General features: G+C 44.1%; 1 protein-coding gene across 1 annotated transcript in view; it reads left to right on the top strand.

Moving 5' to 3' along the window:
• LOC147904532 (protein MODIFIED TRANSPORT TO THE VACUOLE 1-like) overlaps positions 1-19,841 on the top strand; it is a 33,738-nt gene extending 13,897 nt beyond the window's left edge. The window contains exon 5 of the mRNA XM_087387071.1: positions 19,473-19,841. Within this exon, the coding sequence (XP_087243197.1) occupies positions 19,473-19,514 (42 nt within the window). The 3' untranslated portion in view covers positions 19,515-19,841. The remainder of the gene's footprint in view (positions 1-19,472) is intronic.
• The last annotated feature ends 5,119 nt before the right edge of the window (positions 19,842-24,960 follow it).

The following is a 24,960-nucleotide window of genomic DNA, read 5'->3' as shown; positions in this document are numbered from 1 at the left end:
GCATCAGACACTAGATGGGCCCTAAAATTGTTGGGGCCCCTTGCGGTATTTCTTTAATTATATTCAGTGAGATCAAAATACAGCAAAGCCTCGACTTTGCACAACACTCCAGAGATCTATCTCCTCAAGCCAGCTTGCTAAATATGACCCCTTGAGCTATTTTTAGCAGTGGGATTTTACCCCTCTCTAACCCAGTTGCCCCTTGCCCTTGGCCCTGGAATTAATGCACTGGGTTAGCCTTTTTACCACTCTATAATTAGAATCACGCCCCCCTGACACTATCCTGCATTTGGAGTATGCAAATGAATGATAGCCGGTAATATATTGCCTTTCATGATAGGTCTGCATGTCACAGGGACGTGAAGTTATGAACCGTGACTAACTTTGGCTTTGGGGGCTAGCCCAGGGGAAGAGACACTTCCCAGAAGTCCCTAGGTGCACACACTAGGCCTACTTGCTAGGGGCAAGGCAAGGTTTAGAGAGGTCTTAAAGTTAGGCCCAAGGAAACCAATGTTTCATTGGTTAGAAGGGGTTAGGATTTTAGTGTGAGTAGCAAACCAATTTGCAAGGGTTAGAGCTTTAATGAGGGGGCCACGTGGCATTCCCTCATGCACTACCTCCCACCTCTCCTTTCCTTACTCCTCTCCTCAACGTTATGGGAGGTTCTTCCTACGTTTTTGGAAGGAAAAAGGTTTTGGCATGCTTTCCAAAGGCCCCCCCTGCTCACATTTCTTGGGGTTTGTCACGCATTTCGAGGCAGCTGTACGGACTGCATGTGCTTCATCAAAGGCCTCGTACGGACTGTACGGCCCATTGGTGCTGCTGTACGGGATCCAAGGCAGATTGTACGGCCTTTCAACGCATGCTGTACGGGATCTTTCAAGTTGCATGAATCCCAAGGCTGATTGTACGGAGTTTCCATCGCTGCTGTACCTGCTGTACGGGCTGTTTCACGACTCCCAAGGCAGGTTGTACGGATGTTAATCTGCTGACTGTACAGACAGATGCACGTTTTTCTAGGCTGATTGTACGGACTTTTCACGTGCTGTTGTACGGGATCCAAGGCGGACTGTACGGGTGATTTTCCTGCTAGTACAAGTAATTTTGCTGGCTGTACGGACGTCATTAATGCTGCTGCTGCTGCCCGGATTCCAAAGGCTGCTGTACGGCCTGCTCAGCTTCCCTTTCCTAACCGTGATTCTCTTGCTCTTTCTCTCTCTTTCTGATTCCAGCTTGTAATCCCTCTCTGCCTTCCCCTCTCCTAGCTGCCAGTTCCTCTTGCTAGCCTCAACACTAGATGTGTCGCTGCCTGGTCATTCACAGTTGGTTACAGTCTTTGTGGAATGCTTGGTTACTTTTACAGTTGGTCATGGACAAATGGTGAATGCCTTAGCTTTGCCTTGACACTTGGGTGCTAGTGTGTGCACTAGGATGGAATGCAGTTTATAGCCAAGGTTTGGCTTGGACAGTGGAATGGCCGGTGGGGCAGAGCACAAGGGAGAGCCCTTGTTGTATGTACCAATTTCATTCCTAAAGAAATAAATAAATATCGGAAGGGGCGCCAAGTGGTTGGGGCCAGTGTGGTGTCTTGTACTTGGTTTCATTGAGCAGGGGCACTCTAGCCTCCATCCAGTTATTTCTCAAGTTGTTTCTAAGTGGTATTTTTTAAAGTTAAGTGGTTGGAAATGATGCGATGTGGCTGTGAATAATGAAAGTGCAATGCAAGTTATGGTCTACTGTCCTTTAGGAAACTGAAGGCCGGTTACAGTGGTTCCGTTTCCGGGACATCACCATCTTCTTACAGAGGTGAGCCCTGGGAGTAGTGGGTGAAGAAAGCCCCATTGCATTTTTTGTTACAGCCATACCATCAACAATCATGTCGCACCGCGAGAGATCACTGACTATCTCTGAGCAGGAAACAGACAGCTTTGATGAGGAGGACAATACCAGTGAGGGTGAAGAAGAGCAAAATGATGAGGGACAGCATGTTTCTCTCGAGCATGCCACTGAGCATTCGCAGGACGAGGATGATGAGATAGAGGAGCTTGATCCCAATGCCCTTTTTCAGTTACAAATGCAAAGCGCAGTGGGAGCCCTGTCACAGCTGCAACAGACTTTCTTGGAGATTATGCAAGCTTATTCTGGTGGTAATGCTCCCCCTAGAAGCAAAAAGCCAGCTGAGAAGAAGCAGACAAGGCATAAGAAGACTCAGAGGCGTGTATCTTTCAGTAAACAGCCACCAGAGATGCCCACAGTCACCCCTGTAGCGGGCAATGTCAATACTTTTCATTCAGTTAATCAAGGACAGCAAGTCCTTCCTCAGCCCATGAAGCATCCAGGATATTTTGGCGGAGGATCGGTTTTTCAGTCAATGGTGGGACAGCCCACCGAAGGGCTTGGTATGCCTGGTACATACTTGGGTCGTTTCCAGCCAGGAATGCAGAATTTGCAGCAGCATATGGAGGGTGGAATGCCCCCTGCAAATGCCAGTATGATGTATGCAAACATAGGGATGCAGCCCGGTATGCAGACACGGATGCCAGGAATGATAAGCAACACTTGGAGTGTGCCACAGATGCAAGGAATGGGATCCGGAATGGTCAACCCCACCATGGGCATAGGCGATATGGTACAGAATATGGGATCCATGATGCCTCCACCATATTTACAGCCCCCAGCTTATGATAATCTTACTCCCAAAGGTAAGCTGAAAGATTATAAGGAGGGAGGGGCAGCTGTGAAGTTTGAAACCTTCAATGCGATGCAAGATAGATTGAAGGCTCTGACATTTGTGCAACAATTTGATGCTGCCTATGCTGCCTATTCCGGTGGTCATTTCACAAAGTCTTCCAAGGTACGAAAGGCAGCCACCTTCTTGAAGGGTAATGCACTCCGATGGTGGACCAATTTGCTTTTGCAGGGTAAAGCCCCTAACACTTGGATTGAGTTCAAGCAAGTTTTCTCATCTGCTTGGCTCACCACCACTTTTGAAGTAGATATAATGACAGCATGGCATAGGCTGGATGCCGCAAACTGTAAGAATCTTGAAGAGTATAACAAAAAGTTTTGGGAGGCCTTATTGCCAGTCAGCTCGTTTAGGACCGTATCATTGTCTGAGCAGGTGGAAAAGTATTGTTGTGGACTGCCAAAGGAGCTTCGTGACTATTGCACCAAGACAAAGGTCTCCAACATATCTCAACTGATTGAGAATGCTACTACAACCTATGCTCTCATGCAAGCGATGACTCTAGGATTCAAAGGTAAGTAGCAGGATGACTCTTTCACGAAAAGGAAATTTGTCAAGACAACCAAAGTCAAGTTTGATGTGGACAAGCGACCTAATAGTAAGCCCAGTACCAAAGAGAGATTGTCTCCTGAGGAACGGCAAGCCCTATTTGAAGCTGGAAAGTGTTTCCTTTGCAAAGAAGAGGGCCATCAGGCCAAAGATTGCCCCAATCGTAAACGGAAACAACCTATGGGAGCACAAGAAGCGCAAAAGGACAACCACGCGTGCTAGGAGATTTGTTTTCCTTTGGTAAAAAGCAGTAATATTGGTATGAATAATTGTAACAGCTAGAAATTGGAGAGTCTCCTCTTTCTAGGCTGCTTTGTTATTTGCAGGATGTTTATTCCTTGCTAGCTTTGCATGGTAATTTGCAGGATGGTTCTTCCTTGCTAGTTTTGTTGATTTTTGTATCAGTCAGAAGATGGACAGTCTCCTCTTCTAGGCTGAATGGTAAATTGCAGAATAAGTAGTCCTTGTTACTGTTGGATTGCTCTTGTTGCCCGGCATGGCTAGAGCAGCACATCCATGTATCACATGCCTGTTTTGGATGCTCTTGTTGCCCGGCATGGCTCGAGCAGTAAATTCATTTAGTACATGCTAGTTGGTTTTTGATTTGAACCATGAGACAAGGATCCAAGTCAAGCATAGATCGGCTGAACCGATTCAGCTTGCAGTGATGCAAGTCTGAAATGATATCGAGTACCGGGATCTATGTTCCTAGGATCCATTATTGCCATGTGTGTGTGGTTCAAGTTATTGGAGGCGAGTGAACTAGCAGATTTCACTCAAAGTGGTGTAGTCCACTCAGTTGTTGTGCTTTGAGCTGACTTCGGTTGTAGCTCCTTCAGGCTCAACAGAGCATAGGTCTAGAGCATTGCCTGATGCTCAAGAGGGGGGTAGTTCCTCCACCCCCTTGTCAACAGACAGGCTCACGGTATCTAGAAGTCGCTTGGTGACACTGTATGTCTCACCCGAGGTATTGTTTGCTGACAATACATCTGCTATGGGACTTCTATGATGAGTGTACTAGTCACTCCACACGGATGATGCATTGATATATGGATGGACACGCGCGCTCTCCTAGACCATATCATCATTGCTAGTGGTTTATGTTTATAGCAGCAAACGTGATAGTTTGCTGTTTCAAGAGGAGGGTATGTCACGGGGACGTGAAGTTATGAACCGTGACTAACTTTGGCTTTGGGGGCTAGCCCAGGGGAAGAGACACTTCCCAGAAGTCCCTAGGTGCACACACTAGGCCTACTTGCTAGGGGCAAGGCAAGGTTTAGAGGGGTCTTAAAGTTAGGCCCAAGGAAACCAATGTTTCATTGGTTAGAAGGGGTTAGGATTTTAGTGTGAGGGGCAAACCAATGTTCCATTGGTTTGCAAGGGTTAGAGCTTTAATGAGGGGGCCACGTGGCATTCCCTCATGCACTACCTACAACCTCTCCTTTCCTTACTCCTCTCCTCAACGTTACGGGAGGTTCTTCATACGTTTTTGGAAAGAAAAAGGTTTTGGCACGCTTTCCAAAGGCCCCCCCTGCTCGCATTTCTTGGGGTTTGTCACGCATTTCGAGGCAGCTGTACGGATTGCATGTGCTTCATCAAAGGCCTCGTACGGACTGTACGGCCCATTGGTGCTGCTATACGGGATCCAAGGCAGATTGTACGGCCTTTCAACGCATGCTGTACGGGATCTTTCAAGTTGCACGAATCCCAAGGTTGATTGTACGGAGTTTCCATCGCTGCTGTACCTGCTGTACGGGCTGTTTCACGACTCCCAAGGCAGGTTGTACAGATGTTAATCTGCTGACTGTACGGACAGATGCACGTTTTTCTAGGCTGATTGTACGGACTTTTCACGTGCTGTTGTATGGGATCCAAGGCGGACTGTACGGGTGATTTTCCTGCTAGTACGAGTGATTTTGCTGGCTGTACGGGCGTTTCTTTGCTGGCTGTACGGACGTCATTAATGCTGCTGCTGCTGCCCGGATTCCAAAGGCTGCTGTACGGCCTGCTCAGCTTCCCTTTCCTAACCGTGATCCTCTTGCTGTCTCTCTCTTTCTGATTCCAGCTTGTAATCCCTCTCTGCCTTCCGCTCTCCTAGCTGCCAGTTCCTCTTGCTAGCCTTGACACTAGATGTGTCGCTGCTGGAGGTGTTTCGGAGCTGCATTGAAGTCAGTTGAAGCTGGTTTGAGTCCTCTGGTCGCTATCCTTGTCATGTGATTGCATTTGGAAATTTTTGGGAAGTGTCTGGATGCCTGGTCATTCACAGTTGGTTATAGTCTTTGTGGAATGCTTGGTTACTTTTACAGTTGGTCATGGACAAATGGTGAATGCCTTAGCTTTGCCTTGGCACTTGGGTGCTAGTGTGTGCACTAGGATGGAATGCAGTTTATGGCCAAGGTTTGGCTTGGACAGTGGAATGGCCCGTGGGGCAGAGCACAAGGGAGAGCCCTTGTTGTATGTACCAATTTCATTCCTAAAGAAATAAATAAATACCGGAAGGGGCGCCAAGTGTTTGGGGCCAGTGTGGTGTCTTGTACTTGGTTTCATTGTAGGCCATCTTTTGGTGGTTCTAGTGATGCCCTATAGGCCATGGTATGTGCCTTGTAGGCATAAGTGTAGGCACTTATAGTGTTAGTGCCTTCTATGCCACATAGGACACTTAGTCCTATGTGACACCTAGGACACTTAGTCCTAGGCCTAGGTACAAGTACTTTGTACTTGTGTTTTTCAACCTTATCTAAGTTTGACGTGACTTCTCTTTCGACTCGTCTTGTACCTGCACTTTCTCTCTCTCTTGGACTCGTACCTTCAGTGGTATCAGAGCAGGTATTGCTCTAGCCTTCCAGCTCTCCTTAGCCCCGAGCCCTCCATAGCTTATTGGAAGTTTTCTGCGCCGTTCTCAGCCTGTTCAAGGCTCTTCAGCGGCTGTCCAAAATCCAGGCATCCAGCTCCCCAAGCAACAAGTGTATCTGCATTCCCTTCTGTACAGTTGTACGGAAGGCCTGGTATCAGTGGCTCGTACCTGCGCATCGAGGGTCGCCATACTGAAATAGTGCATTGCCGTACGCCGTACTGAAATCGTACACCCGTACTTGCAGTTCGCCGTACGTACGGTGCAGTGATAGATCCGTCGTACAACAGTACCATCGTTGTACAAGGTACTTGTACCTGCAGTTCGCCGTACGCACGGTGCAGTGATAGATCTGTCGTACCTTCAGTGCTATTCGTCGTACAAGGTACTTTCACCGTACAGCTGTACCTGCGCAAAAACACCGTGCAAGGTACTTGCACCGTACCTACAGATCAGTCGTACAACTTGTACTTGATCTGGGTATTCCGCACAGCTTCACCACAGGTTCCGTACTTGTTTTAGCATTGGCTGGAATCAGGTCCTTGGTCTCACTGCAGTCATCTACAAACATTTGTAGATTTGGGGCTTTTGCAGGACATTGGAAAATTTGGGGCTTTCATTTCCTTTCACCTCCTTTGATTGCAATTTCTTGCAAGAATATTGGAGCTTTGGGATTTAGTTTGCAATTTCTGGGTCAGATTGCAGGACATTCAGTTACATTTGCAGGACATTGGTTCAGATTTGCATACATTGGGTCACATTTGCAAAAATTTCAGCAAAATTTGGGGCTTTTCTGAATTTGCCCTCTTTTTGGCCTATTTGCCCTCAATAAATTTGGGGCTTTTGTCAAATTTGCTGTTTTTGCAGTGAACATTGCCTGTCACAGTCACATTTGGGTCAGATCTGCATTTGCCCTTTGATTTGGGTCAGAAATTTGCAGATATTTGCTGTCGTTTTTGGGACAGCCAGCTTTTTGCAGTGATAGCCTTGGGGCTTTTGGGTTTTCAGGTCTTTTACAGGTTATCACAGTTGCTATGGCTGGGAACAATCAAGATTTATTTGGAGTTCTGCGTGAAGATGATAAGTTGGATGGCACCAATTATCCGATGTGGTCTTATCTCATGAAACATATTCTTGTTGCAAAGCATTTGTGGAATATTGTTTCTGGGGCTGATCTGATGCCAGCCAATCCTACAGTGGTTGTTTCTACTGCCGGTTCTTTTGCAGGGGGTACTCCTCCTGATGCGTCTTCCTCTAGCACTGCTGCTGCTGCTTTTCCAACTCAAGAACAATCAAGATGGGATGCAAGAGATGCAAATGCACATTCATGCATTGCTTTATCATGTAAGAGAATCATTATTCCACACATCCAGTCTTGCAGGACAGCAAAGGATGCTTGGGATAAATTGGCTTCTCTATATCAGATTCGCAATGAAGCTCGTGTTGCATATTTGAGAAGGCAATTACAGGAAGTGAATATGAATGAAGGTGAGTCAATGGATGCATACTTGACAAAGGTCAAGGACCTCATGGAACAGCTTGCCAACATTGATGAGGTGGTGCCAAATTTACAGCTTGTCAGTACTACATTGAATGGACTACCATATACATATTAAGGGTTTGCTACAACCCTTCGATTAGTGGGCATGGGTAATCCAGATTACTATTCTTTTGATCAGCTAGTTACTTTGCTTTTGCAGGAAGAGCAAAGTAGAGCTAATAGACAAGCCATTATTCCTGATCATGCATTTGCTTCACAGCAGACAGGAAGAGGCAAGGCTTCCAAGCCTATGGGCAAGCCAAAATCTGCACACAGCAGCTGCAATTCCTCTACGCATAGCAGCTGCAATTCCTCCCATGCATCTAAAAATACAGCAGAGAAGGGAAAGAAGAAAAGATGCAACTATTGTCGCAAGCCTGGACATGACATTTCAGAATGCAGGAAGCGCATTGCTTCGGAGAAAAAGAAAGCAGGATTGACAGTTAATGCCTCACATGCCATTGAATCCCATGAGCCAGCAGATGCTTCACATGCACATGCTCTTTAGGATGATTGGGCATGGGCTGTCCATTGCTCATTTGATCCCTCCAAAGTTGATGCACTCTTTGCTGCTAATGATGCACCTCGAGGGGGGACTGTTACATGTGCCAATAATGCTTCATATGCTGTAAAAGGAGTTGGAGATGTGCAGCTCACATCCTGTCACTCTGACAAATGTTCTTTTTGTGCCTGGAATTGAAGTCAACTTGATTTCAATTTCAGCAATTGCTACTTCAGGTTTCAGAGTAATTTTTGATGGCTACAGATGCCTAGTATATGATCTTCGTGATGACAATGCCATAGTTCTCACTGGCACTTTGCAAAAAGGCCTTTATCACCTCGATCATCATTCAGCTGCACTTTCTATTGAAGCATTGGCTATTTTAGATTCACAGCTTGCTGACACTCATCTTTGGCATGAGAGAATGGGCCATCTCAATTATAGAGCTCTTGCAAAGCTACATTCACAACAGATGGCAAATGATGTACCTCAGACTCACACAGTTTCTAAACATGTGTGTGAGGGTTGTCTTTTGGGTAAGATGCATCGATTTCCTTTTCAAAAGAATTGTCCAAAACTCTCACAAAGGAAATTGCAACACAGTGATGTCTGTGGCCCAATGAGGACAAATGCCATTGGAGGATACCAGTATTTCATGACTCTCATTGATGATTTCACAAGGTATTGCTGGGTATATCTTGTATATGTCAAAGGAGTTTGATGCATTTCTATCCTCACGGGGCATTATTCACTCATGCACTACTCCTTACACTCCTCAGCAGAATCCTGTTTTTGAAAGGAAAAACAGGTCCACAATGGAGATGGCTAGATGCATGCTTAAGGCCAAGTCTTTGCCCAATAAATTTTGGCTTGATGCAGTAATGTGTGCCAACTATGTGCTGAATAGATCACCTACACGGGCATTAAAGACTATTACACCTTATGAAGCATGGTAAGGTAGGAAGTCTTCACTTTCACACATGAAAGTTTTTGGGTCTCTTGCATATGTTCATTTACCATCTCAGCTGAGACATAAGCTTGATGACAAGGCAATCAAATGCATATTCATTGGTTACAGCCAGGAGAGCAGAGGGTATCGGTTATATCAACCAAATACTGGGAAGATTATTGTCAGTAGAGATGTGATCTTTGCTGAACATTCAGCTTCTCCTCTTGTGGACTGCAAAGCAAAGCCAGATATTGACATGTTTGATGCCTTTGAATCTTGGTTACCTCTACCATCATCAGAAGAGGATTTTGAGCAGCAACATGAGCCTCCTGCAGGCCCTCCACTAAGCAATAATCAGCCACCACCTCATGCTGATTTGCAGGTTTCTCTTCCGGCACAAAATGATCCCACTACTCATGATGCAGTCATTGAAGAAAGAGCTGTCAATAGACAGCAAAGGCAAGTTCCCAGATGGCTTCTTGACACATTGAGGGACAGCAAACAAGATCAGCCTTTTGCTGCCCGGACAAGATCAGGGAATAGACAGCATGGTCACTTTCTTGAGTTTGCACTCCTTGCTACAGCTTGCAATGAAGAGTCTTTGTGCCATAAAGATGCTTTTGACAGCAAAGAGTGGATGGATGCAATGAAAGCTGAGTTACAATCTATTTTAAAAAATGACACTTTGGAATTAGTAGATCTCCCACCTGGCAAGCATGCCATTGGAACGCGGTGGGTCTACAAATTAAAAAGGAAATCTGATGGCAGCATAGATCGATACAAAGCCCGTCTTGTTGCAAAAGGGTATGCCCAACAACAAGGCATTGACTTTGAGGAGACATTTGCTCCCACATCCAGGATTACTACCATTCGATGTGTCATTGCCATTGGAGCCCATCATCATTGGCAAGTGCATCAACTTGACATCAGGACTGCCTTTCTTCATGGGGATCTGTAGGAAGAAGTCTATGTCACACAACCTCCTGGCTTTGAGGTTGTTAATTCTGAAAATAAGGTATGCCGGCTTAGAAAAGCCCTTTATGGTTTGAAGCAGGCACCCAGGGCATGGTATGCCAAAATTCATGCACACTTACTATCCCTTGGTTTTCAGAGCAGTCCCACAGAACCCACTCTTTATTTCCGTGGGAGTGGATCTGATTTTATGTGTGGATGATATGCTTATCACGGGCCCAGATACTCAGCAAATTGCATCTTTCAAGGCTGATTTGCAGCAGATTTTTGACATGTCAAACATGGGACAGCTCCATTATTATTTGGGCATTCAGTTTGCTCATGTTGAGGGGGGTATCATGATGTCTCAGTCCAAGTATATTGGTCAGCTCCTTGATCGTTTTCAGTTTGAGGATTGCAAGCCAATCTCTACTCCAGTGGACCCTGGCTTCAAATTCTCAGCTCATGATGGGAGCCCACCATGTGATATCACTCTTTATCAGCAGGTTGTTGGATGCCTTATTTATTTATGTCACACCAGACCTGACTTGCAGTATGTAGTATCTCAGCTCAGCAGATTCATGCACATGCCCAGTTCACTATGAGAGAATGGAGAGTGAGAGAGAGCAAGAGAGTGAGAGATGAAAGCTTGGAAGCTGAAAGCTGAGTTGCAATAGAGAGTGTGAAGAGTACAACACAATGAGTGAGAGATAAGGTTTTGTCCTAGTGACAAAACCTTAGTAGTCACTAACCATAGTTAGTGAACTAATTGCAGTTAGGGGAAAAAAGCTCTTAAAGAGGGAAAAGTGCCCCTAACTAGCTTATTAAATTACATTGGTCACTGCTGAATTATATCTATAATTCTAACACCCCCCTGCAGTGCCAATGTCATGTACAAGGCTGATCAATCACCAAATGGATATAAGTTCAGGGCACTGCGAAATGCCTCAAACTTTTCACGTGGTAGTGCTTTGGTGAAAATATCTGCAACGTTGTCATGTGTGGACACAAAGATCATACTGATCTCTCCTGCATGCAACTTCTCTCTGACGTAGTGATAGTGAACCTCAATGTGCTTCGTGCGAGCATGAAACACTGGATTCTTTGCCACTGCAATGGCACTCTGACTATCAGTGAGAATTGGTGGAGAAGGACCCTCCAAAGACAGATGAAGATCAGCAAATAGACGTCGCAGCCATACACATTCAACTGTTGCTGTGAAAGCTGCCGTGTACTCAGCTTCACATGATGAGGTAGCCACTGTAGATTGTTTCTTGCTCAGCCAAGAAATGCAAGATTTACCCAAAAAGAAACAATTACCACTAGTGGACTGCCTAGTATCATAATCACCAGCCCAATCTGAATCACTGTAGGCATGCATCTGCAAGTCACCCCCCCTGGGAAATAGCAAGCCAAAAGACTTCGTGCCTTGCAAATAAAGGAAGATGCGCTTAACTACCTGCCAATGCATAGTTTTTGGGTTGTGCATGTACCTACTCACCTGAGATACTGCAAACTGAATATTAGGTCTAGTGTTGCAGAGATATATGAGGCATCCAACAGCGTGACTGTAAAGTGTGGCATCAACTAATTCTCCTGCATCATGCATTGTGAGTTTCAGCCCCGGCTCCATGGGAGTGGCTATGGGCTTACAATCATGCATGTTAAATTTGTCCAAGAGTTTTTGAACGTACTTGGACTGAGACATAAGAGAGCCACGTCTCTCATGAAAGAACTGGATCCCCAAATAAAAGTGAAGCAGCCCCAAATCTGACATGTCAAAGTTGGTCTGCAAATCAGCTTTGAAATCTGCAATTTTGTCTTCATTGGACCCTGTGAGCAGTAAGTCATCGACATAAAGAACGATGAGTAAAAGTTCCCCCCCATCCATCTTGATGTAGAGGGTGCTCTCAGTAGGACTATTGTGCAGCCCCTTGCTGGTCAAAAAGGCATGGATCTTGGCATACCATGCATGAGGGGCCTGTTTCAGCCCATATAAAGCTTTGTTGAGCTTGCATACTTGAAGTGCATTTGCTGTAATTTCAAAGCCCGGAGGTTGTTTGACATACACCTCTTCCAGCAAGTCCCCATTTAAGAAGGCTGTTTTTATGTCCAACTGATGAACATTCCACTCGAAATGTGCAGCCATTGCAATAATTGATCGGATGGTGGTCATCTTCTGAAAATTGAGCCATCAATGGCAGTGAGCTCAACATCTCCTGTGCCACGTACTGAGTATGATGAGTTGTTGGCACAAGTGACTTTCTTACCAACGGGAGGTGGATGCAAGGAAGTAAAAAGACACTTCCTAGAAGTGATGTGCTTGGATGCACCGCTGTCAAAATACCAAGTGTTCAGTGTTTCATTGACACTGAAAGCAGATGCATCCGTAGAAGAGTCATAACTGCAAGTCAAAAATGCATATGTATCATCACTACAAGTGGTTGTACTATCCCGAGCATCTGGAGCAGCCAGCCTAGAATTTGAAATGCAAGATAAAAAGGCATAATCCTGTCCAACAAAGTTGCCTGCAGCATCCCCACTGTCAGATGCATGAGGAGCTGAATCTGAAACAGCCATACTGGAGCTGTTTTTCTTCTCTTTTGCAAGCCTTTTCCTGCATTCTGCAATGTGATGACCTGGCTTTTTGCAGTAGTGACAAAAACCCTTCTTCTTGGGCTTACTTGCATCATTTTTAGCCTTTTGTGAAGGCTGTCCTGACCCACTGGAAGGCTGATTTACTGATGTCTTTGCCTGTCCCTTTGTTTTTTATTTAAACTTTGAGAGCATGGCTTGTTCACCTGCACGTGAAGCGAAGTTTTTCCTGGTCTGCTCTTCCTGAAGCAGAAGTCCTATCAACTCATGAAAAGTGAGAGGATTTGCACCCCCCCTCAATGATAAGTTCAGCGAGGTATGAAAGCTGAGATAAGACTCAGGAAGAGAATTCAGAGTGGTTGTAATCATCTCTGGATCAGGAATAATTTCATCTATATTTAACAATTGCTCTCTGAGATCCTGTAGCTTTGTGAGGTGGACTGACATGGAGTCACCCTCTTCCATATGTGTATTACTTAACTCTCTTTTCAAGAAAGATACCCTTGCATCATTCCGGGCTGCATACATGCTTTCTAAAATATCCCACGCTACCTTGGAGGTCTTACACGACCGGATATGCAGAATGATAAATCTTTTCACTGAAAGAGAGATGCATGACAAAGCTAAGGCATCCCGTGAATCCCATCTCTTCTGATCTGGAGTAGTGGCTATAGCTGCACCAACAACTTGTTCTGCAGCTGCCCCTTGTGCACGACGTCTTCCACCTCCTTGCTGAGGAGGGGTATTAGGTGCCATACCTGCTGGTCGGATCTCACCCCCATTCACATAATCCCATAAATTGCGAGAAATCAGAATATTGCGTACCATAAAACTCCAGAGGGAGTAGTTGGTACCATCCAACTTGTCTTCCTGTGAAAGACCACCAAACTGGAAGTCATTCTGATTTTGTTGGGCCATATCTGAGAAAGAGATTTAAGCAGATACAAAACTGAATTCCCTTACTGGGAATGAAATGCACAACTCTCAAAGAACACAGCCAAGCACTGGCTGTAAATGCAACTCAGATTATTGTACTTGCACTGTCAAAAATCTGTCCAAGCATCAAAAACTCTCCAGAATTTGCCAAAAGTGCTGCAAAACACTCCAAGAAAGGTAGTATGAACTGAAAACTCCAGAAATTGCTCTCCCAACACAAAAGCCCCAAAATAGGCCTGAAATTGCAACCGGAAAGGGGCAATAGATCAGAAGCCCCAAATGTTGCAAGAATTGCGCTCTGTTTGCAAAAGCCCCAAATTTCATTGTGAGATTGCAGTGTAATTACAAAATCCACAAATTTCTTCAAGAAATTATACTGCAGAACTGAAAGCCCCAAATTTCGAGCTTGAAATTGCAACTAGAAAGGGGCAGAAGTATAGAAAGCCCCAAATTTTGCAATTTCAGCAGAAAGTCCCAAATTTCAGACCAAATCTGCAATGTTTGCTCCAAGTGTAGCTCTGAAGCTACAAAATGATTGCAGTGTTTGCAACAAACAAAATGCCCCAAATGTACTCCCAAAAAACTGAGCCAAACAATGGCTGTCTGCAAAATGTGCCTGCCAAAGATCACCTGCGAATTTCTCCTGTACGAAATCAAAGGACTACCTGCTGTACGGAAGTGCTGTACGGTTGACAGTACGGAAGTGCTGTACGGTTGACTGTACTGACGAAGACAGCTAGTTGTACGGCTGGTGGCGGCGAACTGTACGGTTGGTACGGCAATGTACGGCGAACTGTACAGTCTGACGGCAAGCTGTACGGATGCGATGTACGGACGTTACGGTACGGATGCAGGTAAGGTATGACATGTACGGTACGCGGTGTACGGCGAGCAGGTATGGTACGGATTTCGAGTCTGTAGGTACGGTACAGTTGGCAGTACGGAAGTACTGTACGGCTGACAGTACAGACGAAGACAGCTAGCTGTACGGTTGGTGGCGGCGAGCTATACGGCTGGTACGGCACTGTACGGCGAACCGTACAGTTTGACGGCGAGTTGTACAGACGTTACGGTACGGACGCATGTAAGGTACGACAGGTACGGTACACGATGTACGGCGAGCAGGTATGGTACGGATTTCGAGTCTGTAGGTACGGTACGGTACAGCAGGTAAGGTACGTATGTACGGTACGGATTTCGAGTCCGCAAGTACGGAAGGTACGGATGCAGCTGGAGCAGTACGACAGACTATAGGCTGGAGCTGAACGGGGAAGAAGCAGGGAGCGGGATCAAATGCTCTGATACCAAATGTGAGAGAATGGAGAGTGAGAGAGCAAGAGAGTGAGAGCTGAAAGCTTGGAAGCTGAAAGCTGAGTTGCAATAGAAGAGTGTGAAGAGTACAACACAATGAGTGAGAGATAAGGTTTTGTCCTAGTGACAAAACCTTAGTAGTCACTAACCATAGTTAGTGAACTAACTGCAGTTAGGGGGAAAAACCTCTTAAAGAGGGAAAAGTGCCCCTAACTAGCTTATTAAATTACATTGGTCACTGCTGAATTATATTTATAATTCTAACACCCCCCTGCAGTGCCAATGTCATGTACAAGGCTGATCAATCACCAAATGGATATAAGTTCAGGGCACTGCGAAATGCCTCAAACTTTTCACGTGGTAGTGCTTTGGTGAAAATAACTGCAACGTTGTCATGTGTGGACACAAAGATCATACTGATCTCTCAAAGCAATCCTCACTGTCCTTGACAAAAGTTATGCAGATATGTTTACAGTCAAAAAGTCTTGCTTCTCAAAGCAATCCTCACTGTCCTTGACAAAAGTTATGCAGCAGCAAGGATGGCCTCTGCAATAGTCTTCTGCTTTTGCTTACAAGGGGGAAGGTCTTCTCTTTCCATTCTTTCAAGTGCTGAGAAACACATGGCAAACAATATGTACAATACAACTAACTGAATTCTAAATATATGCAAAGGAAATATACATACCATTTGATCCAACCGCACAAATGCTTGCTTTGAAAACAAACGAGGCACCACCGGAGGCACCCAGAGCATCCATCCTGTACTCCTCTGACTTTGATCCTTGAATTCTCCACAAAGACACCTCCCCTATGCAAGTGGTGTCATATTTGTTCCCAAAACATCTTAATCAAACAGTGCTGTCCTCCACCTTCACAAAGGCCTCTGGTCCTGACTCACCATATCATCTCTCATGTTAGGCGTAAAAACAGGTTCACATGACGGGCTGGTCGCAATAGAAGCATTTCTTCTGCTTCTTGCTTCCACTAGATTGAAGAATCCTCCTCATCTTCGGATTTATCATCTCTCTTCTTGTTGGGCTTGTTGTTGCCAAGCTTGCCCTTTCCTATGCCTTTGATCTTGTATTTTGCAACAAAGGCTTTGTCATTAGATCCGTCGAACTTCCTCTCATGAGCTTCCTACAGAAGTAGGGGCATTAGCTCTTTGAGCATGCTGATGTTGCCCGACAATCATGGTTCTCACAAAACCTTTAACTCATTGGAAGCATAGTTAGGTCCGTATGCATACGGACATTTTTCCGTACTCCATCCATACGTCCATACGTACCGTATTCCGTGCAGCCTTCCGTACGTTTTTTATTTTATTTATTTTAATTTTTTTGGGGGGTTTGTTTGCTGTGGTTTTTGTTTTTGGGTTGGGGCGTTTATTTGGGGTGGGGGGAGGGGGGATCGATTTTGTGCCTAGCCAAAACCTTGGAAAACCCATTTTTTAGCACTACTCTAATCCATACGCTATATTCCGTACACTGTTGGCCGACTTTGGCTGTAGTTGGCCTCAAGGATGGTCTCAAGGAGGAGGAGGAGGATGGCACTGATGCAGATGATGATGAGGATGAGGATGAGGATGAGGATGGGCAAGAGAATGAGGATGAGGATGCAGCTTGAGGCTTGAGCCTCATCGGTTGTGAATTGTGATGCATTTCAATTTTCAGCTTTATTTCCGGGCTGTGGCAGCCTTTTCTTATATGATGTTTTGCCTTTGATGTTTTGGTGTAGTACCTACTTCCAAGTTTCTACTACCTACTACCTTTGATCATGATGTTTGGTGTAGTATTGATCTATCATTGACACTACGTATCAGAATCCAGATTCCAGATGACACTGTCTTGAGGCTGGACTCTTTGAACTTTCATGAATCATGATTCATGACTTTAATATTAATACAAGTTTGAAGTTGAAAGTTTTTTAGCTCTATGTCAATGTAATGTGTACAATGTATATTTTCTAAATGTTTTTGCATAAAATTAGGGTCACATATGTTTCAGCCCTAGGGGCTGATCCATACTCCAATCATACTTACATACTCGTATGACGTATGCGCATGGTAACGTACGGAAAAAACTATGATTGGAAGCCTGCCAAGCAAAAGCCTAGCCGAATCTGTTTGTTGACCAACTGCTGATAGGTGAGTCCTTACTACCTTCATCTTAGTGATGCGATCTTGTACCGAGTCCCCCTCCTCCACATGCTTGTTGTAGAGTTCTAGCTCGAGGTTCAGGATTCTAGCTGCGTTGTTGATCTCATTGGTCCATGCTTGGGATGTTGTGTCCGCTAGCTGAATATGCAGAAGGACCGGGTCTGTAGTCATGCCAATGATTATGACTGGGGCCTCTGTACCATGCAGTAACCTTTCTTGATTGCATTAGGATCTGCTAGTGTCACCCCTGCCTCGGCAAGGCCTTTGCTCCATTCGTGTCGTAATCTCCCATATCATCTTTACACAAGATGGCTCAGGCTCTTCATCTTCCAGAGAGGGTAATTTGTACCATCAAGCTTTCCAAGTCTCCAAAGCTTGGGATGGAAAGTCTACTGGTTATAACGAGGATGTGAAATGGTTAGGAGGAGTAAGTACTTTTCAGGACCTTTAGTTTAAGGGACACTTGTCTGACTCTTGATGGCCCTCCTCGCAAGGGTACCTGTCCTTCCGATGTGGGAGATGATTTCTACAAGCCTGAATTGAGATCTCATTCCACAGGTTCTTATCTTCAAGCTTCCTGCACTTGTAAGTCTCCCTCATGGCTCTGATACCATGTCAGAAAACAGACATGGGATTGCTTGGTGTAGCCAACACTCCTGCAGCGGAAGATTGTTAGAACATAGCCCATAAATTGGAATAGTACTAACTCAAATCTCACTCCTTTTCTTTATTATGTACATACGTGAATATAGATAGATACAGACAGTTAATGAACCATGTACATGAGATTAGAAACATTAAATATGTATTGCTCCAAAGATGGACAAAACCTTGTACAAAGGTATGCAGTATGCGCCACCATCTAGCAGATAAAGTACACCTAGATGGACCCCTGGCACCACAAAACTGTTCTCCTACGTCCTGGCACCTTCAAAATACTGTCAGCCTTTGTGCTCTCCAAGAGCTTCAGTGGGCTGAAGATGCCCTTCAAACAGACGTTCTTGCTGCTGTGGTGGGACAGCCAAAGGTAAGGTACTGTTGTGTTCTGTTTCTTGACCTCCTTGCTGCTCCTTTCTGCAGCCACTAGATGGGGCAAAAGGCAACCTGTATGAATCTCTGCAATGCACTGCTCTTCTAGATTGCCGCATGATAAATGATAGAAATACATCAGATGGCTTTAGACCCAATGTAGCTGGTGTTAGACTACCTTTGGCTAGGGTTAGAGTCAATCATTTCAGAAAGCAAAACAACATCGAAATCTTAAGAACAATACAGTGCCCTAGGGGTTAGATTCCAAGGAAAATACCACCCGAGTCTTCCTTCAAGGTTGGAATCACATTGGGACAGTTGATTCTCCCTAGTCACAAGCTGCATGTGCTGTCTTGGGGCTGCTTTCTGCAATATGGAGATGGAGAGAATGAATTAAAAGGGCTGACTCCTTGTGTCAGCCTGTGAAGGGAGCATGGCCAGGTTGGGGCTGGTCAGTAAGTGGGTTGCGGATCTGTTATTGCCAATCGATTGGGTTGGTGTTGGTGATGCTGGTCATGTCTCACCCTCCTCTCAGATCCTCATCAAGCAAAATAGTCTGGCTCACTGAACCCTTGAACTTGATTGGTACTGTATGGCATGGCATTGATACCACATCTTTATTGATGAAGAATGACCTGCTTAGGGTCAAGAACCTCCTGCATCCAAAAGGACTTCCCTCTTGGTGGAACCATGTTGAAAGTATGTTCACTTATGGCACTTTTAGGTCCTCATGCTAGTGTATATTGTTTACACTTTTTATGTGCTGCCTATCGACTAGGGCTGCAATTTTTTATGCAAGAGATTTCAAAGCCTTGCAACATGCAGACTGCAGTCTTTACAAAGTTTAGCTATTGTCCCAGGGCTACTTTACCAAACTGGATAAATGCATGTCTATTATGAACTTCTTCTCCTGTTTCTAGTTGTATTGTAATGCATAGGTGGAGTGCGTGATGATGGATTGCCTATCGTTTGAATTGTTTTGCTCTTAAACATGAAGTTGAGAGGGGTCTCTCTTGGGTTCACTTATATAGCCCTTTTTCTGGCTTATTCAAAAGATTTTGACACTAGAATGGTTTACAGTTCAATTGGCTCATCATGACCAGTCTGGTTGATTTGAATCTGATTGTTTCTGAACCTGTTCAATGGTGGCAGATGGCTTCGTTTTGGTGTCAATAGGCTCTCTCTCTCTCTCTCTCTCTCTCTCTCTCATGCATGCGGGCCCACCCCCAGTATCCGCACTACGTGATTATTTTTTCAGCTTTTGACTATCAACTCTGTTGTGTATGGAGGCTGTGCAGACATTTTTCATTTTGTCGTTCTGGTTTTTGTTTGTAGACTAACAGCACATTTTTGCACAGGATCATGTATCTGCTGCCAGGGGATCGAAAAATTTCCCATGATTTTTTGAGTTGGAAAATTTTCAAAAATGGGCAGAATGTACTAGATCTACTATTCATTTGCTCGAAGACCAGAGGGTCCAGGCTTTAAGTTGTACTTGAGAGCTTATTTCAAGTTTTGAAAGGAGAGTGACGTATCTCGAATTGGTTGTGTTTGTAACTTATGTATATCCTTACAAATAGGCCTTGTAGTAAAAAGTTTGATCATTTTCAAACTTGAATGTTTAATTTTATTCTTTGGCTCCAATGGATTTCTTGGAGCTGATTTCATGGAAATTCAAGGTAGCAAGAGATCACTAAGCTTCAAGTGCAAAAAGCAAGCTTCTAAACCCCTCTTGTTTATGGAGGACTTCTTCACAAAGGGAACTTTGTGTTGCGTTTCCATGTGAATCCTTGCTGCAATTGTTTTTTCACTTTGGGGTTTGTACTAGTTTCAAGAAGTCGTTGGAAGTATACAAATAGATCTTACAATCAATCTTAGTTTCTTTCCACTCTCCTTTCTTGTTTTAAGAGACTTGGACCAAGCCCAACTATCTCTTCCATCGGAGCTCACACCTTCCTCCTCCATTAAGAAGCTAGGAACTAGGCAAGCTGCTCCACCACACCTCTCCATTCTTTGCTCTTCTATTTGCATGCTGCAATACCCCATGCTTCTTGTTAGTTAGCAACGGGAAGACTGTCATCTCCTCACCCTCATATGGGGAATTTTTATGCCCTCACACAAGCATAAAATCTCGTCCATACACGCATTTTTTGGGCATAAAAGTACGTTTCCATACACATTTTGTACATTTGCTACAACAATTAATTAATTCTCAAGGGGCACATATTTGATTTTTGGTTTGAAAATCAATTAATTGGTCCTCCCCCTTGCATGAAAAATTAACTTAACCTAAGTTAGAAGGCCGCCCCCCTCACGAATGAACTTAACCTAAGTATCACCCCCTCACCACCGCCTCTATCTCCCTTGCCTTCTCCGTCCTCTTCTCAGCCTTGCCCCTCCCCTCTGCTTCGTCGGCCATCTCACTCTCCTCACCATCCCCCTACTCTCCTCCCCCTTCCCCCTCCATTGCTCCCTCTCTCCCCCTCCCCCTCCCCCTCCATTGCTCCCTCTCTTGTGTTGCTTAGCCCCCCCTCTCTCCCTACCCCTATCTCCCTTCACTCAACCACCCCTATCACAATTCACTCTTTCTCCTCTCCATCTCTCGTGTCACTTAGCCCCCCCTCCCTCCCTCCCTCCCTCTTGCCATTACTCTCCCTTCTCTCTTTCTATGCATCAATCAGCCCCCCCTCTTCCCTCCACTCATCCCCCCCCCTCTTTCATTGTCTCCCTCTCCCCCCTAGCACCTTCTTGATTGTCTCCCTTTTGTGATAGCGCAAAGACTTGCTCATGCCCTCATCCCATACAATAAGAAAACAAGTGGAGGAAATGAAAAGAGGAGAAATGCAAGGGAAGGAGGAAGAAATAAGGTGGCAAGGGCGAGTAGGGAGGAACAGAGGAAGTGATCTGGAAAGGAGAAAGGACGCGATTAAGTAGTAGTGAGGCATTGTAGGATAAGAGGGGAAGGGGGTGAGGGAAAGAGGGAAAAGGGTGAATGAAAGTTCAGGAGTAAGAGTGGGTAAGGGCGATGGAATGTTGAGAGGGAGGTGGAGGAAACATAAGTAGAGAGGGAGAGGGGTGAGGGAAGGCCGAGGGAGATGGAGGGAGAGAGGAAGCCAGACATTGGGAGGAAGCAAGACCCATGGGGAGGGAAAGCTACGTGGAAAAGGAGGTAAGTAGGGAAAGTGTCTAGGGATGGATTAATTCTTTTGATAACTTTAGGGGGCGATTAATTTTTCATTGGAAGCGACGGCGACTTGGAGGTGGGGGACTAATTAATTGTATTTTCCCCAATAGTTTTGTAGGGGCACATATTGGTAATCAAGCAAGGAATTGGAGGACTCCAACATGATTTTGTCTCTGTGGCTACAACAAAACCCTACCAATAATTTGTTTTCCCCTAGGACATTTGAAAGCTGCAAGTTGAAGCCTTGCTTTAGATTAACAAGTTGGTAGAGGCCCCTTTGGCATAGGCAAATTTCCTACTGAGAAAGGCTTTCTATAGCTTTCTACAGCCCAATCTTGCTTGCATTCTTATTACACTTTCATCCTTCTCCCATCAACGAAGATTGCCCTTGATTGTTGCCACCCAAAAGTAGAGAGAGGATGGTCCATCACTAACACAACATGAAGATAGCAAGAATAGAATAATAACAGTTAATGCAAATTTTGGTTGTAATCTCATATGGATGGTCAATGTAATATGAACACTAGAGTACAAAAGGAAACACTACATGGTCGAACAAGGATTACAAGTCATGTGAAGAAATTGTGCATGAAATAAGGATTATCCATAAGAAATCTATGGCCACCCTTGTTTGGTTCATTATTTAGCGGTGGCTTCAATGATTCAGTTTGTCCGTGAGGTAAATTAGAAGGGGTTTATGTAGATGTCAGTGCCATAATGGGATTGCAAGAATTTTGTGGAGCACACAAGGATATCCATAGACATTGAACATGGGGATACCAAAAATTGTGCACATACTAGGAATCCATGGCATATGATAAGCCAAGAGCTATGAGTGCCATGTCAGTGGTCAAACATGACATAGTTACATACATCAAGACATTTATTTTGCATTATAAGTAGTTAGTAGAGTGCACCTATAATAACCTAAGAGTGTGATGGTACTTTAGTAGCACTACCTCCAAAGAGGTAGTGCTATAGTGGAGAATTGGATTCTCCTTTGTGAATTGCCACATGTAATGTTTTTTTTCTTGAAAATAATAGGCTAATTAAGTTGAAGGGCATATGTAGGCCTAAATTAAGCCATAAAATTATAATAAACTAGTATGATCTAAAGATAACTGACACAAACAGGATTTTGGTGTACCTCCCTACTTTCCTGCCATTTTCCTTCCAAACTTCCTTGCCCACCTAGCTTTCTAGGTGCTTAGCATCCAACTGCTCCGTGCTTCTTTGTTCCTTGATTTCCTTCCACCTTGTCATCCTCTACATAATGTGTTGATGCGAGCAAGTGTTTTAAAAAAAAAGTGTGTGTGTGTGTGTGTTAAGATTAGATTAGAACCCCTCAAGAAGGTCCAAGAATGTATGCACACCATTGAACATGATATGATTATAAAACGAGGTATCTATAAAGAGTTGATGTAGTTGAATCCTTTTTTTAAAAAAAGGATTCAATTAAAAAATTATGTGGTAGAACCTTTGCACAAAACCTCAACTAGCAACGCTGATACCTCTCCCACCATCCAAAAAGTTTAAGTTAGGACCAAAACAAAAAGGGAAAATAGTTGTTGTAGCATTGCTAGACTTGTTATCGATGTCTAAAGTGAAGTACAAGAAGCAAACACATGGATAGGAGAAATTCCTAAATCCTCACTCACACATTTTGCTTATAGTACGAACATTCAAATTCATAAAATAGAATGTCCATATGTAGGAGAAAGAAGATATACGAGAATATGCCATAACCATATGTGTGGAATACAATATGTATAAGAGAATATCTCTTAGCCCTATGTTTGGCACATCATGTATACATGAGAGACTATGCATCTAAGAGAATGTACATACAAGAACATTTACATACAAGAGAGTGTACATATAAGATAAAGTACATATGCAAAATAATGATCATGGCCATAAATAGGGGAATAGTAGAGTGTACTATCCCTATATATGTAGAGGAGAAGTTTCCACTTACATAAGATACTTGACTATAGAGAATGGCCTTAAATAATAGCATTCCACGAGATACCCTATGGAGCATAAGAGCAAATGCAAATGGTTATGTAGATAGGAATGGCCGTACAAAAAAGAATGCCCATACAGTAGAGATTCTTGAGAGATCATACGAATGGCCACACTCATCGAAGAGTATGGAATGGTCTCCACCATATACTTCGTGGACAAACTAAGACGATGGGTTCTTGGATCAGGAAGAAGTCTGGATTGTCTCATACATAGTGGGCTCTTTGTAGGATATGTAGTAGAAATGCTCCCTCGAGTCGTCATGGTACCCATAGACTGTTGGTATGTTGTGGATGTCAATATTATTCTTGGTTTGGATTTTTATTTTGTCGTCGACTCTGTGTATACAAAGCTTAAGCACTCTAGATATCGCGTCAAAAATATTATGTGACCTACCGGATATATAGAGAAGCCCGTGAGCCATACATGTCGTTGATGAAGGAGATGGACTTACCTTGTAAGGCTAGGTGGATCTACTTGTGCTCTTATGAGAAAAGCTACTTGTGCAAAGGGCCTGGTCCTCACCGTGAGTTCACTCTTTTTGCAAGGCGCTATGCTTTTGCCAACCTTCATTGAGACTCATCGATTGCAGACGTCGTCTTTTATAGGTAAATGGTGATTGATTTTCACTACTCATTAGAACTCATAACCCTTGGGCTTCCAAATGAAAACTATTGATTTCCACTCCATATCTATGTACAAATTTTGCCATACTTAATTACCCATGTATAGGAACTCCATGGATGCCCAACTGTATACAGGGTGGGATTAGTTTGATCTGTCCATTATTGTGAGATCAATCTCAACATGCAACAAATGTATATAAGATATACTTTCTTGTAATTTCAAAATTTCTCATATATTTAAGTGACCTCTCCATCATCCCACAAAAAAGATATAAATCTTTAGTCATTTGGACTATTACTTAAGGTAGGAAAAATGATTTATTTTGGACCCGACTACATTGTATATCCATTCTTGACATGAATTGTCAAGTGTGTGTGTGTGTGTGTGTGTGGGCGCATGCGCGAATGTGTAACCACCCTTATGTTAAGGATTCATCTCAACATCATGTGTTATCATATGTGCATAGCAGTAACACAGAGTGCTAAAAAGGGTTAGAAAGCCTAACTTGCGATTCGTATGAGAGCATGATGATCGAGTGATTGAGATTTCTTGAGTGATTGCAAGTGCATTCCATTCTCTTCCATTGAGAGAAAATTTCGTTCATTCCAAGAGAAGTTCCATTCATTGAGAGAGAAAGAGATAGAGAGTTGTTTGAGTGTTCACTTAGCTCATTGAGAGATTTGGCTTGAGAGTTTGTATTTGTGAGAGATTTCTGAGAAGAAAGAGAGCCTATAGTTATAAGAGAAACTAGCCTCCATCTCAGAGAGGAAGAGAGACTTGCTAGCCTCCATCGACTTCAACTACGACCCAAAGGCAACAAAAGCTTGACTCTAATCGAGTACTACAACCTAGCACTCATGAGGCAACCAGAATGCAACAAAAGCTCGACTCTAATCGACTACTACAACTCGAGTCCATGGTAGTGTGTATCATCAGGTTGGAAATTTGTTGCCGGATGAGGCTAGGCAAGAGATGCCACGTTTTGCACAGTTGTACGTGTATGATACTGA

This window comes from Dipteris shenzhenensis, chromosome 2 (assembly GCF_047967505.1).
Source record: "Dipteris shenzhenensis isolate YYH24624 ecotype China chromosome 2, Dip_SZ_1.0, whole genome shotgun sequence".
NCBI classification, from domain to species: Eukaryota; Viridiplantae; Streptophyta; class Polypodiopsida; order Gleicheniales; family Dipteridaceae; genus Dipteris; species Dipteris shenzhenensis.
The sequence above is the reverse complement of the archived record's forward strand: the minus strand, read 5'-3'. Positions and strand labels throughout refer to the sequence as shown.